This window comes from Convolutriloba macropyga, chromosome 10 (genome assembly GCF_964194025.1).
Source record: "Convolutriloba macropyga chromosome 10, txConMacr16.3, whole genome shotgun sequence".
NCBI classification, from domain to species: Eukaryota; Metazoa; Xenacoelomorpha; order Acoela; family Convolutidae; genus Convolutriloba; species Convolutriloba macropyga.
The window spans coordinates 45,365,417-45,380,535 of NC_134477.1; the positions used below are offsets into that span (position 1 = coordinate 45,365,417).

At 37.6% G+C, this 15,119-nt stretch overlaps 1 protein-coding gene across 2 annotated transcripts in view; it reads right to left on the reverse strand.

Annotated features, from left to right (window-relative positions):
* Positions 1-3,995: 3,995 nt before the first annotated feature.
* Positions 3,996-15,119, reverse strand: part of LOC142348160 (uncharacterized) — a 586,343-nt gene continuing 575,219 nt past the window's right edge. For both annotated transcript variants that reach the window (XM_075399390.1, XM_075399389.1), the window contains 3 exons: positions 11,226-11,472; positions 10,296-10,490; positions 3,996-4,333 (listed from right to left, as the gene is read on the reverse strand). In XM_075399390.1, the coding sequence (XP_075255505.1) occupies positions 4,095-4,333; positions 10,296-10,490; positions 11,226-11,472 (681 nt within the window). In that variant the 3' untranslated portion in view covers positions 3,996-4,094. The remainder of the gene's footprint in view (positions 4,334-10,295; positions 10,491-11,225; positions 11,473-15,119) is intronic.

The window sequence follows — 15,119 nt, forward strand, 5'->3', positions numbered from 1 at the left end:
TGTGTGTGTGTGCTTGATACGTGTGTACGGGCGTAAGCTTGTGTGCGCACGTCTGTCTGTGTGAGCGTGGTGTGTGTGTATGCTTGTGCTCTCAAGCGTGTGTGTGCATGTCTGTGTGTGCGTGTTCGCGTGTGTGTATGTGTGTGTATGTGTGCTCGTGTATGCTTGTGCGTGCGTGTTTGTGTATTTGTGTGATTGTGCGTGTGTGTGTGCGCGTGTGTGAGCGTGTATGCTTGTCTGTGTGCGTGCGTGGTGGGTGTGTGTGTGCGCGCGTATGCGTGTATGTATGTGTGTGTGTGTACTCGTGTATGCTTGTGCGAGCGTGTGTGTATTTGTGTAATTGTGAGTGTGTGTGCGTATGTTTGTGTGATTGTGCACGCTTGTGTGTGTGTTTTTGTGTGCGTTCGTGTATGCGTGTGTGTGTGTGTGCGTGTTCGCTTGTGTATATGTGTGCGTGTCTTCTCGTGTATGCTAGTGCGTGCGTTTGTGTGTATTTGTGTGATTGTGCGTGTGTGTGTGCGTGTGCGCGCGTGTATGCTTGTGTGTGTATGTGCGTGCGTGCGTGATGGGTGTGTGCGCGCGCATATGTGTGTGTGTGATTGTGCGTGTGTGTGCGTGTTTGAGTGTGGGTATGTATATGTGCTCGTGTATGCTTGTGCTTGCGTGTGTGTGCATTTGTGTGATTGTGTGTGCGTATGTTTGTGTGATTGCGTGTGTGTGTGTGTGTGCGTGCGCGCTTGTTTATGAATGTGTGCGTGGCGTGTGAGCGTGTGTGCATGTGTGGGTGATTTGTGTGTGCGCGCGTGTATGCTTGTGCGGGTGTGTGTTTGTTTGTGCGTGATTATGCGTGTGTTCTTGTAGGTGTGTGTGTGTGTGCGCGTGTGTGTTCGTGTGTGTGTGTTTGTGTGTGTCTGTGTGTTTGTGTTTCTCTCTGTTCGTGTGTCTGAGCGTTTGTCCGGTTGTTTACGTGTGTGCGGTTGTATGTCGGAGTTTCCTGGTAGGAAATAGTTCAAAATTCAAGAGAAAAGTAATCAAATGTAAAAGTCGTAAAACAAGTCGTTGAGTATCGTGATGTGTGATCTTTCTACAAGATGAGAGGCTCAAAAGTTTTTCTTGCGGTTGTTGGTTTTCTGGTCGTTTTTATGCAGCAATTTCTGATCACGTCCAAAAGTTCAAAACACGACAATTCGAAAGCACTTGACAAGTTATAAAAGCCATCCAAAAATTATAACCCTACCAACTAAACTCGACGAGTAATTCCAATTTTTATTCCAGCAAAATCTGCGTGCGGAAGGTTCAGAGGGATCGACTTTGTTTTAATCTCATTTTAGTCTACCCGCAATTTTTCAGGTCAATCGATGAACAACTGATAGCATTACCCTTGTCCCAACAACTCTATGTGCTAACTACTGTACATTGAAAATTACTACGTTCCTAGGAACAAATAAATATCACATCCTAACCGTTTGCCATAACACTGGTATTTATTCAACCGGCATTATGTCGCCAATTCAACATTTTGAGCAAGCAAATTCACTTGCTAATGTCAGCCTTGTCCGCTCTCCCCTGCTTTAAGATTAGGCGTTATAAGTTTTCGTGGACAAGAGTGACAGTGAGGTAATACATTGCAAGTTTGATCGAAATTGGGAACATTTGCCACTGATAACCACGACTGCGGAATTTGATGACATTTGTTAAAGACGGATAGAATTTTATCATTATGGTCCAGAAATTTGCATCACTCCTGCACTAAGGTAACTACTTTCCGCGCAAGGCTTCTAAAACTGAATAAAGGAGACAACGGGGGATATAACTGGTTCTTCTTATCAAAATGCCGTGAGAGGCAATTATAACTTTAATCCGTCAAAGTTTTGAACATAAATGATCCAAAATTCAACTTAAAGTGGGTTGAACTTATACTGAGGGATAATTTTTCGTGTAATCCGCCCAGGCTTCTGAAACTGATTATGGTAGAAAATGTGGGATATAAGTACTTCTTATCAAAATGAAGTTAGGGGTAACTAGAATATTAATCCGTCAATTTGTGCAGTGATGCCGATACCCCTGCTCACAATATGCGGACAGTTTCGACAGAACGCAATTTTGTAATTAGAGACGGAATTTTATTAAGGATTGTCCGCAATTTTCTTGTCACTGCTGTCCACAACTTAGCCATTTTTCTCCCACGCGAGAATGGATGACAAAATGTCGTGAATCGTGTCCATGAACGCGGACTCCGTTGAATTTGTAAGATTTGCGAAGCATTGGAATGTACATTCCATTTCAATCCATGTACGGACTTAACTTTTCGCATTAGATAAAAAACAGTTTAATTCTTTTCTTATTTTGCGTTAATAACTCGGGGGGTAGGGGTCAAATTGGTTAAATAAAACGTATAGTGGTAATTTAAATTAGTTTTTGTGGGGTAGCATGGTCCCCAGTGTGGTTTTATTGTAATATCACTAGCTGCCTTTTATCTGGTAAAGTTTAATTCGTGCCATTAGAATTGGAATTTTCATTTTTAACTCTAGGATTTCAAAAAAAGCTGTTTTTAGTTGATGTCTAAAATTATATTCTGATCACTCATTTAAATTAAGTTTCTTAATTAGAATACTATGAATAATATTTCTTTAAGATTGAGCACTTTTTGTTTACAATATCAATGTGAAATGGTCGGTGTGCGAAGTGACAGGTACCCTGAACCCCCCCCCCCCCCCCCCCCCCCCCCCAAATGTCTACTAAATGAGGATGGGATAGAGACCTTTTAAAAATTCAAGTATTCGAAAATAACTAGAGTATGAATAAAAAATTGCGTCCAACTCAAATAACTGCCGCTTAAAAAAGCCTAGGAGATTTGCCATTATTAAGAATACGAGACAAGACGAAAAACAAAATCAAAACATAAACCGACTAAGGTCAGAAGAATTGCTCTCAAACGAGGCGGGCAGAAAAAAAAAATTAATTGACCCTAAAGGGATTCGAACCATTAACCTCCAGATCCTTAACCACATGCACTGACCACTCGGCTAGCAAGCCCATGTTTTCGCTATTCTGCAACCGATTTTATATTAGCAACAAGCTTTACTTCGGAGTGAGAGCAAAAGAGATCACTCGAAAATTAAGAGAAGCGTGAAAAAAATTGACCCCAAAGGGATTCGAACCATTGACCTCCAGATCCTAAACCACATGCACTGACCACTCGGCTAGCAAGCCCATGTTTTCGCTATTCTGCAACCGATTTTATATTACCAACAAGCTTTACTTCGGAGTGAGAGAAAAGAGATCACTCAAAAACGAAGAGCGGAAGCGTGAAAAAGTCACTTGAGAAGTCAAAGAATGTTCTAGAAAAGCGCAAAATGGTCAAGCAAAAAATTTGCATAAAAAAATGACCAACAGGTTTACAATAATTGCTATGAACCTCGTTCAAGAGCAATTAATAACATCAACAAATATTAATAACATCCAAAATTCGATGTTAATTAGTAGAAAAATTTGATAAAGTCTAAATAGCGGCAGATAGAACCTAAACTAAACAAGACTAGTTCAATGTTCTTCACAAGAAAAAAATTGAACCAGTCATTAATGAGACTCGGTAACAACTAGACAAAAAACAACGAAAGGGGCTAATATATTTTACGCTAATATATTTTGGGAGCAATTGGTTCCAAAGTAATGAAAAGTAATACAAAGTAGATATGAACTGAAATCATTAAATACGTTTGTAATACGATCATTTATAACCCAATAAGATAAGACATTGGGACCTGTAATTATCGCTAGAAACTTCAGTTGAGCGCAATTAATTTGGCAACAGGCCATTCAGTAACGGATAAAGCCAGAGTATCAAATACATGGGAGTGGGTGGTTAAACGAGAACAGACTACTGTCTGATCAAACTCGATAACGGCTCATAAAAGGGGTCGAAACAATGAATGATAAAGCTTAAAACGCAGATCAAAATCAATCGAGTAGTCGGTAACACTTAAAAATACCAATAGCAGAAAATAATTTTAAATTCTAAGATCAAGAATAATTTTGATTTAATTTAACAAGGTACTCAAAGCAAAGTATTTAATTTGTTTACATAAATCTGTTTACATAAAGCTGTTTGTTCTCTTTGCAGTCGCCTTTTTCTCCATCATTTTCAGTCTCTTCATCGCAGCTTCACTAGAGGACTGAGATGGGTTGAAACTCTTGTTAGAAGCACTGCCACTACTACTACTAGCTGAGCTTGAGGATGAAACTTTTGATTCTGCCTTTTTGGCAATATTTGAAGTGGATGCACTGTGAGTTAAGGATGATGACTTCTTTGAATTACTGCTCGGGGAATTAGCTGAAAACAAAGCCATGAATAGCAATATGGCAACCTAAAAAGTATCTACTTGTGGCAGAATTCTACTTAAAAAAGTAATAACTGACTGAACTGCAAAAGCGATGAAGAAGTTGGTTCATGTCAAGTCAATGAGTGCGGTACACCACGTCAAAAGATACTGCAGCTTTCTTAAGACCAAAATAACGACTAAAATGCATATTTTTTAAAAAAAAAAAACTGCCACTATTTCGGTGGCTCAAAATTATGAAAGGTATACAATTTAAATCAGGCAAAAGCTACAAAATCAAATGCAAAAAAGTGAAAGTTAAATGGATAAAGAAAAATTTTTGCAAACAGAAAGACCACAAGACTATAAAACGCACTTTGTTTGTCAGATTATTGATGTTATTGAAAAAACACAAAACCAAAGACTAATCCACCCAAGGAAAAACCACCCACGGAACACTGCAAAATTGGAAAACAAAAATAAAAACATACCCGGCAGATTGCCGGAAAATAGCCGCTGTTGATTCCAATAAGCATGATTGGGATTGAACGAATAGATATTGGAAAAAAAAAAAGATTTTTGTACGAAAGAATTTTTTAAGTCCGATTTATTTTGATGACATTTCGTAGTTGAACATACTTCTGTTTCTTAGAGAGACTACAGGGGCTACTATCAATACCAATAAGCATAAGAGATGGTAACTAAGACTTATAGGAACGACGTTCAAATAGCGGGCATCTAAAATCGGGCTTTATGGGTTTATCCCGTTTCATTTCTGACTTCATTTTTTATACTGACTCTGTTCATTTTGAATTGCTTCTCTGAGCAACTGATGTTCAAATTCACTTTTAGCAGAATGAGAGAAGAGAGAAACTGGCCTAGAGAAGTCAAAAGATTTCACGCAAAATGTCGAAAAAACGGCAAAATGGTAAAGCGAAAAAAAGACGAAGTAAAAAAAATAGGAGCGCTATAATAGCCGGCTGAGAAGATGAGGGCGGCTTTTAATTAAAAAATGGGGCTTAAAACGTGCATAAATGGTAGCTTTCGATGAAATGAAGTACAAAACAGCCGAGTAACGTCAAACGAATTGCGGTTATACGACGGGGCGGGGTTCTTTGGTTCTGTAGCCCTCTTTCAGTCGGGGCGTGTTGTGCTGGCTCGTACGGTGGGATAACTTCACTAAGGGGCTTCAGATGATGTTATTAGAGCATAACATGACTGATAAAATTCAAAGAGGACAAATACCACAATTTGGCAGACTTTTCACGTTTTGTATCAACCTACAAACTGAATTCAGGTGCCCAAAATTTTGGACAAGATTTTATGAGGGAGCACGGGGGAGGCAGAGTCGAGCGTCTGGGCTTACGGGTGTAATAAGGTGGAAGCGGATGGACTTGGAGCGACGTGGTGAACGGGGGGATCAGTGGGAGGTCAAACTTTCAGGACCGCGCCCTTCACATCATGAACTTATGTCTTCTAAACAGATTTAGAGTCTAGTAATCCGTTAGGCTCTAAGAGAACTTGTTAGTGACTTACTGCCTTACCTGTGAGTCTGTGCTTCACCTGTTTATCCAGTATCTAAGGACAAAAGGTCAAATGGTATATCTGTTTAGAAAGGCCAACGGGAATAATATAATTGCCAAAAACATTATTTGAGAGCAATAAATCTTGCACAAAAAAGAACAAAATCGAGGACAAAAAAGTCACTCGAAAAGTCATAGTGATTACGTAAAAACTTTGCACGCAGAACACAAAAACGACTTAAAAAATTGCTTCAAATTTAGTACGAGACTAATTAACCATAATTAACCATAATAGATCCATATCATAATTTTAATGCTTGGTTAGAGCGGAAGAAGGAACGATTTGTTTTGGTTTTGCTCGGCTTTCAGCAGAAGACAATAACGAAATGCTCGGTTAGAGCAGAGCTATGTAGTTATGGTCGACCAAATGCTCGGTTAGAGCTGAAGTTATTGCAGTGCGTACAATTGCCTTTCAAATTCCAGTTTTTGCTCGGATAGAGCTGAAGGTATTCGGATATTTCATTATTGGATTGAAACTGTGGAATGTGCTTTGAAACCCGACTTTTAAACGAATCAGCCCACCTTTGTGTCCAGAAGAGGTGGAAAACCAGAACTTCTGCTACTACTTAACCATAAAACGGGGGGGGGCTCAGATAAATGACACACAAAAACCTGAGTGGGGGAGGTGACTGAGTGTTCTGGATTCAGTAAACTATTCACAGAAAAACAGTTTAGAGCAATTTAGATCTCGCAAAACTGAATGAGACGCGACAATCGCAATAAAAAACATACCCGGCAGATTGCCGGAAAATAGCCGCCGTTGATTCCAATAAGCATGATTGGGATTGAGATAACAGAAGATATTGAAAAAAAAAAGATTTTTGTACAAAAACATTTTTTAAGTCCGATTTATTTTGATGGTATTTCGTAGTTGAACTTACTTCTGTTTCTTAGAGAGAGGCAACAGGGGCTACTATCAATACCAATAAGCATTAGAGATGGTAACTAAGACTTATAGGAACGACGTTCAAATAGCGGGCATCTAAAATTGGGCTTTATGGGTTTATCCCGTTTCTACTTCTGACTTCAATTTTTTATACTGACCGTGTTCATTTTGAATTGCTGTGCTGAGCAACTGATGTTCAAATTCACTTTTAGCAGAATGAGAGAAGAGAGAAACTAGCCTAGAGAAGTCAAAAAGATTTCACGCAAAATGTTGAAAAGGCGGCAAAATGAGGTAAAGCGAAACATTTTTTTATTCGACGAAGTAAAAAAAAATAGGAGCGCTATAATAGCCGGCTGAGAAGATGAGGGCGGCTATTAATAACCGACTAACGTCAAACGAATATGTCTCAGACGACAGACGAGAGGTTCACTTTGGTAGTCAGTAACTATATACTTACCAAAAGTACCTCAATTGGATGTAAAAATAAGGTCGGGGATAAGGCGAGGGGGTATCCAAACCACAAAAATGTGGGGCAGCGTGGGGCACTAACAGCGTGGGGCAGTTCTGTGAATGTTTGAGTTGGATGGGATGCAGAGGTCGAATGTGGAGAGTCAGACCAAAACTCACACCATGAGCTGGACTTCATACCATGAATTTATACCCAAGCAGGCCCATTGAACCGCATACTTAGAAAGGCTCTCTAAGAGACGTGCTCAGCAACTTAATGCCCTGTCTTTACCAGCTTATCCCGTTCCTCGAGACCGAAAGTCACAAAAATTGCGTGGTCAGGAGAAAAATAGGTAGTATTAAAAATTAAAACATAGCCGGAAGATTGCCGGAATAGCTGCGAAAGAATAGACCTGCGTGCCATATAATAGAGATAGAAACAGATACAGATCTAAATTGAAAAAATCGACGCCGATCAAAAAACTAGGTAAAAACATTCAGCGATAAATGATAAATTAATAAAGCTTGTTAAAATTCATTCCGCAGAAGCCTCTTATTCGGGAACTTTACTGCACAAATGAGTTCCTTTGACCTTAAACAAATTCAAACTAAACAAATTTTAAAGTGCAAAAGTCATTTTATTGAGTGAGGTAAGTCACGTATGATCAAAATCTAATCACGCAAATAACCTAAAAACTTTTGCTAAAGCGAGTGAGAAATGACGTCACGCGCTCAAATGCCGTTAGTGAGAGGAAGAAGTCATTCAGAAAATTTGACTTTTTCAGCTTGCTGTGTGAACAAATGTAAAACGAAAAAAGAGCGTCAGACGACGAAACAAAAAACATAGCAGGACAAGTCCTGACGTACAATTCAAAGAATTTTCATTGACTAAACAGAAAACTAGACCTAGAAGAGACTATGAATGGATTGGGGAAACCATTTAGAAAAACATCCGATCCAAAAAATCGAAAAAACAGTAAAAATCAAAGCGAAATTGCCGCATGTGAACAAAAATCACTAGCGAGAAAGCGAATTTTTGTTCAAACACTGTTTTCTCACTCTACTTTAAATTTAGAGCGAAAAAATTTCACGCCGCAAAACCACTCGCTTTTTCGCTCCACTTCCTGTTTCGCCGTTAACATAATCACCGCTCCAATTTGACTTCAAAAATCATGGAAATGTGTGAACAGATCTTAAAAAAAAACATAGCCGGAAGAATTCCGGAAACGACTCGAAGGAAAAAACGAACGCCCCTAACAAACATAAAACTTATTCTACTGATTGACCACAATAACTGACATAACGCTTATCCTACTGAATAACACTTGTCACTTTAAGACAAAAAAAGAAAAAGAACAATGAAAAAATAACTGACCAGAAAAGACGATAAAGCACGTGATAAAAACTTTACATTGAGTTGCAAGTTTAAAAACAACTTTTGGCGAAAACCCATACAATAGGTTTAGTTTAATTTCGTTGAATCACTGCTATTTGAGACAAAAACCGAACACAAATTTCAAGTAGAATAAACGAAGGTAAAAGAAAGGAAATGAAAAACAAAACCAAAAATATTTTCTGTTTCTGTAAAAAAAAAAAATTGGCCACAAATAATGAATCAAATACCATTATGCTGAATTCAAATCATTATTTCAAAAAACTTTTAATACTACATCTGGTCAAGTGTCCACCAATCCAAATCATTGTCTATTTATATGAGTAAAAACGAAGAAGGAAAAAAATAGAAGTTAGTGATTAAGAAAAGTTAGTGATATTTGTCATTGAAAAGTGCACTAAATATATTTGAACAAAACCTCTAGAAAAGCTCCTATCAAAAGCTAGAACACTAAATACTAGCAAAAAGCAGACAATCAGAAGAATTCAGCAAAAATTCCAAAAAAAAACACGAAAAATCGCGGAACTCTTCATAAAAGTTACTCAATTATCTTTAACAAAATGATTCAAAACTGAAATCAAAATCATCAACACGCATCAAAGACAACTAATTGGGACTATAGGCATCCCCAAATACTATAAAAAAAATTGAAGAACACAACGGGCATTTTAAAAAAATTGAAAAAAAAAATAGAAAAAATTGAGCTTTTTTTAATTTCACGGGAGCACATAGACCCAAAAAACGTTAATTGGAGCGAATTAGTACTGGAAGACCTCGAAAACAATAGGAAAGTCGAATAGGCTGAAAATTTTCCTAAGTTTAAAAAAAAACGAAAAACAGCAAAAAAATTAAGAAAAATAATTCAAAATTTTTCAGTTTATTGTCATTTTTCTAAACAAAAAAATCGTTTCAAACCAAAGAAAATTTAATCACTTGGTATCTAAAAACTCAGTAACTAACATGCGTCTATTCAAAGCCATTACAAAGCATTATAACAAAACAAAACGCAAAAAATTGCTAAAATTCGCCTAAAATTCAAACTTACGAACCACTATTAAAACAACCCTAAGCATCACACAATATCATAATCAGACTTCTAAACCAAAAAAATAACAAAAAAAAACGGTTTTAAAAAGCCACATGTGAACAAAAAAATTTCGCTCGCTTAGAGAAAATTTTTTCACACATCAATTTATCGCTCTCTCAAAAACAGCGGTATGAACAAAAACCACTCTCTTTTCGCTCCACTCTTCAATTTTGTTCAGCACAAAAACCACTCCAAATTTTTTCACGCGTTTCATTTCCCGCTTTAAAAATCACTCCAATAAAATTGATTTTAAAAAAGGACTTCTCCAATACTCCTCTTCGAGTCGTAAAAAGACAGCGCCCCAAAACAATTCAAATTCTTTGAATTGTAAAAAACCAAGAGCACCGCAATATAGCTTCGCTCAGCTTACAGCTTCGCAGCTATAAAGACCAACAGGACTAATAAAACCGCTACGATCTTCGTTTGGAGGCAATCAATGAAAGCCATTCCTCACTACTATTGTTTTAATTATTCCACAGAACTCATCACTGCAAAGAGTTGCTCGCAAAAACGATTCAATCTACCTAAGCGAGTTAAAATTAAAAGCAACTCGATTCAAAAGTAGCAGCGGTACACATACTCTGAGCAGCTATTGGGGATGTGCGTTGTGGGAGAGAAGATCCGGGTTTGTTGAAGATATCGTCAGTGACCTTCAATCCAGTGGTTAAACCCCCTTTGTCCGCTGGCCCACTGCTCTTTGAGGGTGATGACACGGATCGCATGAAGGGGTTATCTGTTGAAGAAGACAGTGATAAGGCCTTATTACCACTGCCATCTAAATAAAACGAGCACCTTGAAATCATAATTGAAACATAAACCGACTAACCTCCGACAAATGGGTAGGAGGGCAACTTATTTCAGAGGCTGTAGCTTACATAAATTTGCTTTATGGGTACAAAAAGATCCGACCCGAGAGGATTCGCACCCCCTGAGCTCTCTAGTTCTGGACACACGCATTAACCACACGCAAACTATAGCTCTCCTATCTTACAATTACTTTTATTTTACTTCGGAGTGAGAGCAATTGTGGTCCTTAAACATGAAAAAGTCACTTGAGAAGTCACGGAATGTTCTAGAACAAAGATGCCAAAATGTTCGAGCAAAAATTTTGCATAAAAAGAAATACACACGTTTCCATCAATTGCTTCAAAATTCGTTTGAGAGCAAATAAAAGCAATTTCAACGTCGAATTTGCAGTAGGTTAATTTAATTAGCCGAAAATTTCATAGATTAAAGGAAAATTTTTGCTAATTAAATTAACCTACTGCAAATTGGACGTAGAAATTGCTTTTAATTGCTCTCAAACGAATTTTGAAGCAATTGATGGAAAGATGTGTATTTCCTTTCATGCAAAATTTTCGCCCAACCATTTTTGCAATTTTGTTCCCGAACATCTCGTGACTTCTCAAATGACTTGATTAACGGTTAATTGAAAAAAATAATTGACAAAATGGGCAGAGACCTTCGCCTTAGGAAGCTGGTTATCAGATGGAAACATTCAAACACTTACTTGCACCGGCACCACTAGAAGATGAAGCTGATAGATTGCCCCATGCAGCTGCCAAATTAGAAAATATGCCTCCGCCCCCAGAGTTGGACGGGGTCGTATTATTTCCACTGGAAGACACCGAGGTTAGTTTCGATTTCGCTGATACTGAGCTCAAGCTGCTCGATGGTATTTTTTCTATTGACTTTTCAGATTTCACACTCGCTTTCAAGGGATCTTTGATTTTGGTCTTCGGTTTCTCAGTTTGTTCCTGAAAAAATCGAAATAAGAGCCAAAAAACATCAGTCACATGAAAATTTATATAAACACTGGCTAAAAACAAAGAAAGCACAATTTTAGCAAAAACTGTCCTGGTAATCAAACGAGAGGTGACAACAACAGTAATATTGGACCATTTCTTATCAAACAGTAAAAAAAAAATCTGCCTTAAATCTTGAAACCCTTGAAGCTTGTTCTAGATACTACTAGGGCAGCCAAGTCCGAAATGTATGGGTGGGTAAGTGAGAATGATTTTTCCCGCACTTTGCTGCAGAGGCCTTGCGTCGTTGGCAGACTGCCCTGGTCAGTTGCAGAATAACATTTGACAGACAATCAACCTATTTGTCACTTATTTTTTCTTAACAACTGTCCAAAAAGTTGACTATCATTAATCAACCTTACTCTGAGAAACCTTTCAATTTGGTTGCATTTGAACGTCAAATAAGACTCTGGGAGCTTAGTTTGATACATGGCAGTTCATATGAATACAAAAAACGGAATCCAGTGGCTTTTGCACAAATAAAAGTTTGGCTAGGAGGTCTGATTCGTTCCCTTTATATAATAAACATCAAAAGTAAAAATCTCATCAAATACTTCACGGAAAAACTTTTCGCTTGGAAGGGGAACTTTTTTTACGCAATATTTTGCTCCATGAGTTCAAAAAACAAAATTTTTGTGGACTTTAAGGGGCTATACGTCAGTATGAAAGTGTAAGAGATTTTCGAGAAGCTGAAAATCAAAAATTTTGATTCAAAAATGGCACATAAACAATGATCACGTAGGACCAAAAATTTTAAGCTCCCTTTTTCACTACACAGTTTGTTTTCATTAAAAAAGAAAATTTATGTTTTTCTTATAAAAAGCACTTTCGTAGAACGATATACTGGGCTACCCACTAAAGTGCAAAACTTTATGGAAACATGTATTATTTGAAATTTAAACCTCCTATTGCACCCTATAGTAGTCAAATGTGAGCAGGAGAAAAGAAATCCGAACGGTAGGAAGAATTGAGGAGCTTCAAGCAAAAAGAATAATTTTTTTAATAATTATTTTACAAACTTTGTTTTTTTGGTGCCATTTTGCATCCAAAACATTATTATTAACACTTGATGCTCCTGTTGTCTAAAATGTAAGCTGAGCTAACAGAGGCGGGGTTTTTCAACAACCTGACTCTGTTCGTTTTTTTTAAATTGAGATTAAATTTCCGCACAGTTTTCTCCTTCAAAAGGTTCTCCTCAGCTCTGCTTGACAAGATCCCGCTAAGTGGCAATTCTTCCCATTTGATGCTCAACGTTATAAAAATTTCCTGGCCCGATTCAATGATTCTCTGAAACCGAGCCCAACTGTCATGCTAAAATTCATAAGATAAAAATCGTCAACCCCATATGACTTTTGTAACGCTTTGCTAAATAGCTGCGGAATCTGAGCTACGTTACGATTATGGTTTGTGTGGTTCAATTGATAGACCCTGGTCAATTGTATCGAGCACAACAGTGACTGCTGTTTGCATTTCTACGTGTTCTAAAAGTTCTACAGCGGTTTCAGATGATCAGGAAAGTGAATTGATTAAAAGGGATTTTGTTGCGGATGGAAACAATTGTGACATTGAGTTGGAACAGTGAAGAACAAGAACTTGCAATGGTGACCAACAAGAAAGTGACTATTCAACAGAAGAAACAGCAGAAAACTTTCTGAACAATTCTGCTGAGGAACAAAGAAATTCAGTGGGTGAGGTTTCTTCGGCTAGAGAAAAAATTTGCGAAACAACTGACGTAGATGTTGATTCTTTTCAACTAAAAAAGATCAGAGGACTTCGTTAAGTCGCATAGTTCCGCCATTGAACAGCTTGTTGTAAATCTTTTGGGAGCTGAGAGAAATGAGAACTCTCAGCTTTCAAAGAACAGTCTGAAATATGGGGAGTAATAAGCAAAAGGGCAGCTGAGAACAGGCCGAAGTCGCCTAATGGAAGCCTAAAAATAGCCTAAGCTATTTTTAGAAAAAATAGCTTAAGAACTGATTATCAGCCTACAGTCCGTTTTTCTTCATGTTTGTTGAATGTAAAATGTGTAACGTAATCATATCAGGTGGGTAATTGAGTAACTTACACGATCACCTGATGTACGAGCACAACAAAGCGTCAACTTTAGACGGCCAAACTCCCTTCAAGGCAATTGCTGCGAGTACGAGGTCGAACCATTTGAAATTGAGTTTTTGATAGATTGGCTTCTAATAGTTCTGTGACATCTCAGCACAGTGGTTTAAAGGCAACAGAAACGTAGCTATGAACAAACAAAACAATCGGGATTTTGTCAAGAAACTTCCGGTTCTTTATTGTGCAACCGTGACAAGATATTGCAGCCAATTTGTGAAAAAGCGCGATGGTAAAGGAAACCAAGTTCTTCTCTGTGGCATGTCAGATTTGTAGCAAAGTTATACAAGCCGGTACTTGCTCGCCCCGCCATTTGCGGGAGGTTCATAACATGACTAACAAGGTTCACTTAAAGATTGTTGCGAAATTGCACTACTTTGAGAAAAGACATCACAGAATCACGAAAGAACTGCTCTTGTGCCCTAAAGAGGACTTTATGCTGCTGTTTACCAGGAGAAGCATACATAGCACAATTTCTTTGGATGACCGAGTCATCTCATGAGAACTGCTTGTAAAAAGAGAGATCTTCCCTCCTCAAGTTGCCTCAAAAACTTTTTAGATCAGGTTGTCGAAACTGTGTTTCCGGTGAACAAAAAAAGAACATTGTTAATTTCCTCTGATACACATAAGAATAAAATGCAAATGGTAAAAGAGGCAATGTAAAGTTAAGAATATAACATTATGTAAAATTATAAAACCATTAAAAAATTACTGAACTAAAAATTTGACCTTAGATTAGTAAAAAATGGCCTAAAATGCGAGCATAGAATGTTTTCACAATTTTTTGTATATACATCATGAAGATCAAAAATAAAAATTAAAATCTAATCCTCTCATCTTTCTATCAGTTACTTTTGGGTCTTTCAAAAATTCTTTCCAAAAATATTCTTTCAGTTCTTTTTTTAAGGAAGCTTTTGATGTTGTTTTCAGTCTAATATTAGAAGGCAGACTATAATGCGTTCGATTTCAATAACACTATTGAGAACTTGAGGAAAGAAAAAGAATGTACATTTGCGGCCGGAAAAAAATTGTCTTGAAAAAATGCCTGCTAGAATCAATAAAATCAAACGCCTCGTGAACGAGACAAATGGTTTTGAAAGTGTAGCTTATCTCTTCCAACAAGTGCTGTTCAACAAGTTAGAAAATCTTGTTCAAGTAATGACGGGTTCCACAAACGCCCAAATATGCTGAGACTTGCAAGATTTTGTAGAATTTTGCAAACTGTCCCTATTTCTTCCTAATATGCAATGGATCTGGATATGCGAGAACATGGATGCTGCCTTAGAAATATATCAATGGACAGCACAATTTTCAATTCCTGTCGAGACAATTCAATCACGAATTCAAGAAACATTCCATAACCAATCAGGACCCAAGTAAAAGAGCGCTTCTACAAACTAATGGTGTTAGTGAAGGTCATGAGTGCATCGAATTTCTAAAATGAAAAACTTGTCATGGAAAGTTTTCTGAAAAATGTGAAGCCTTTTTAC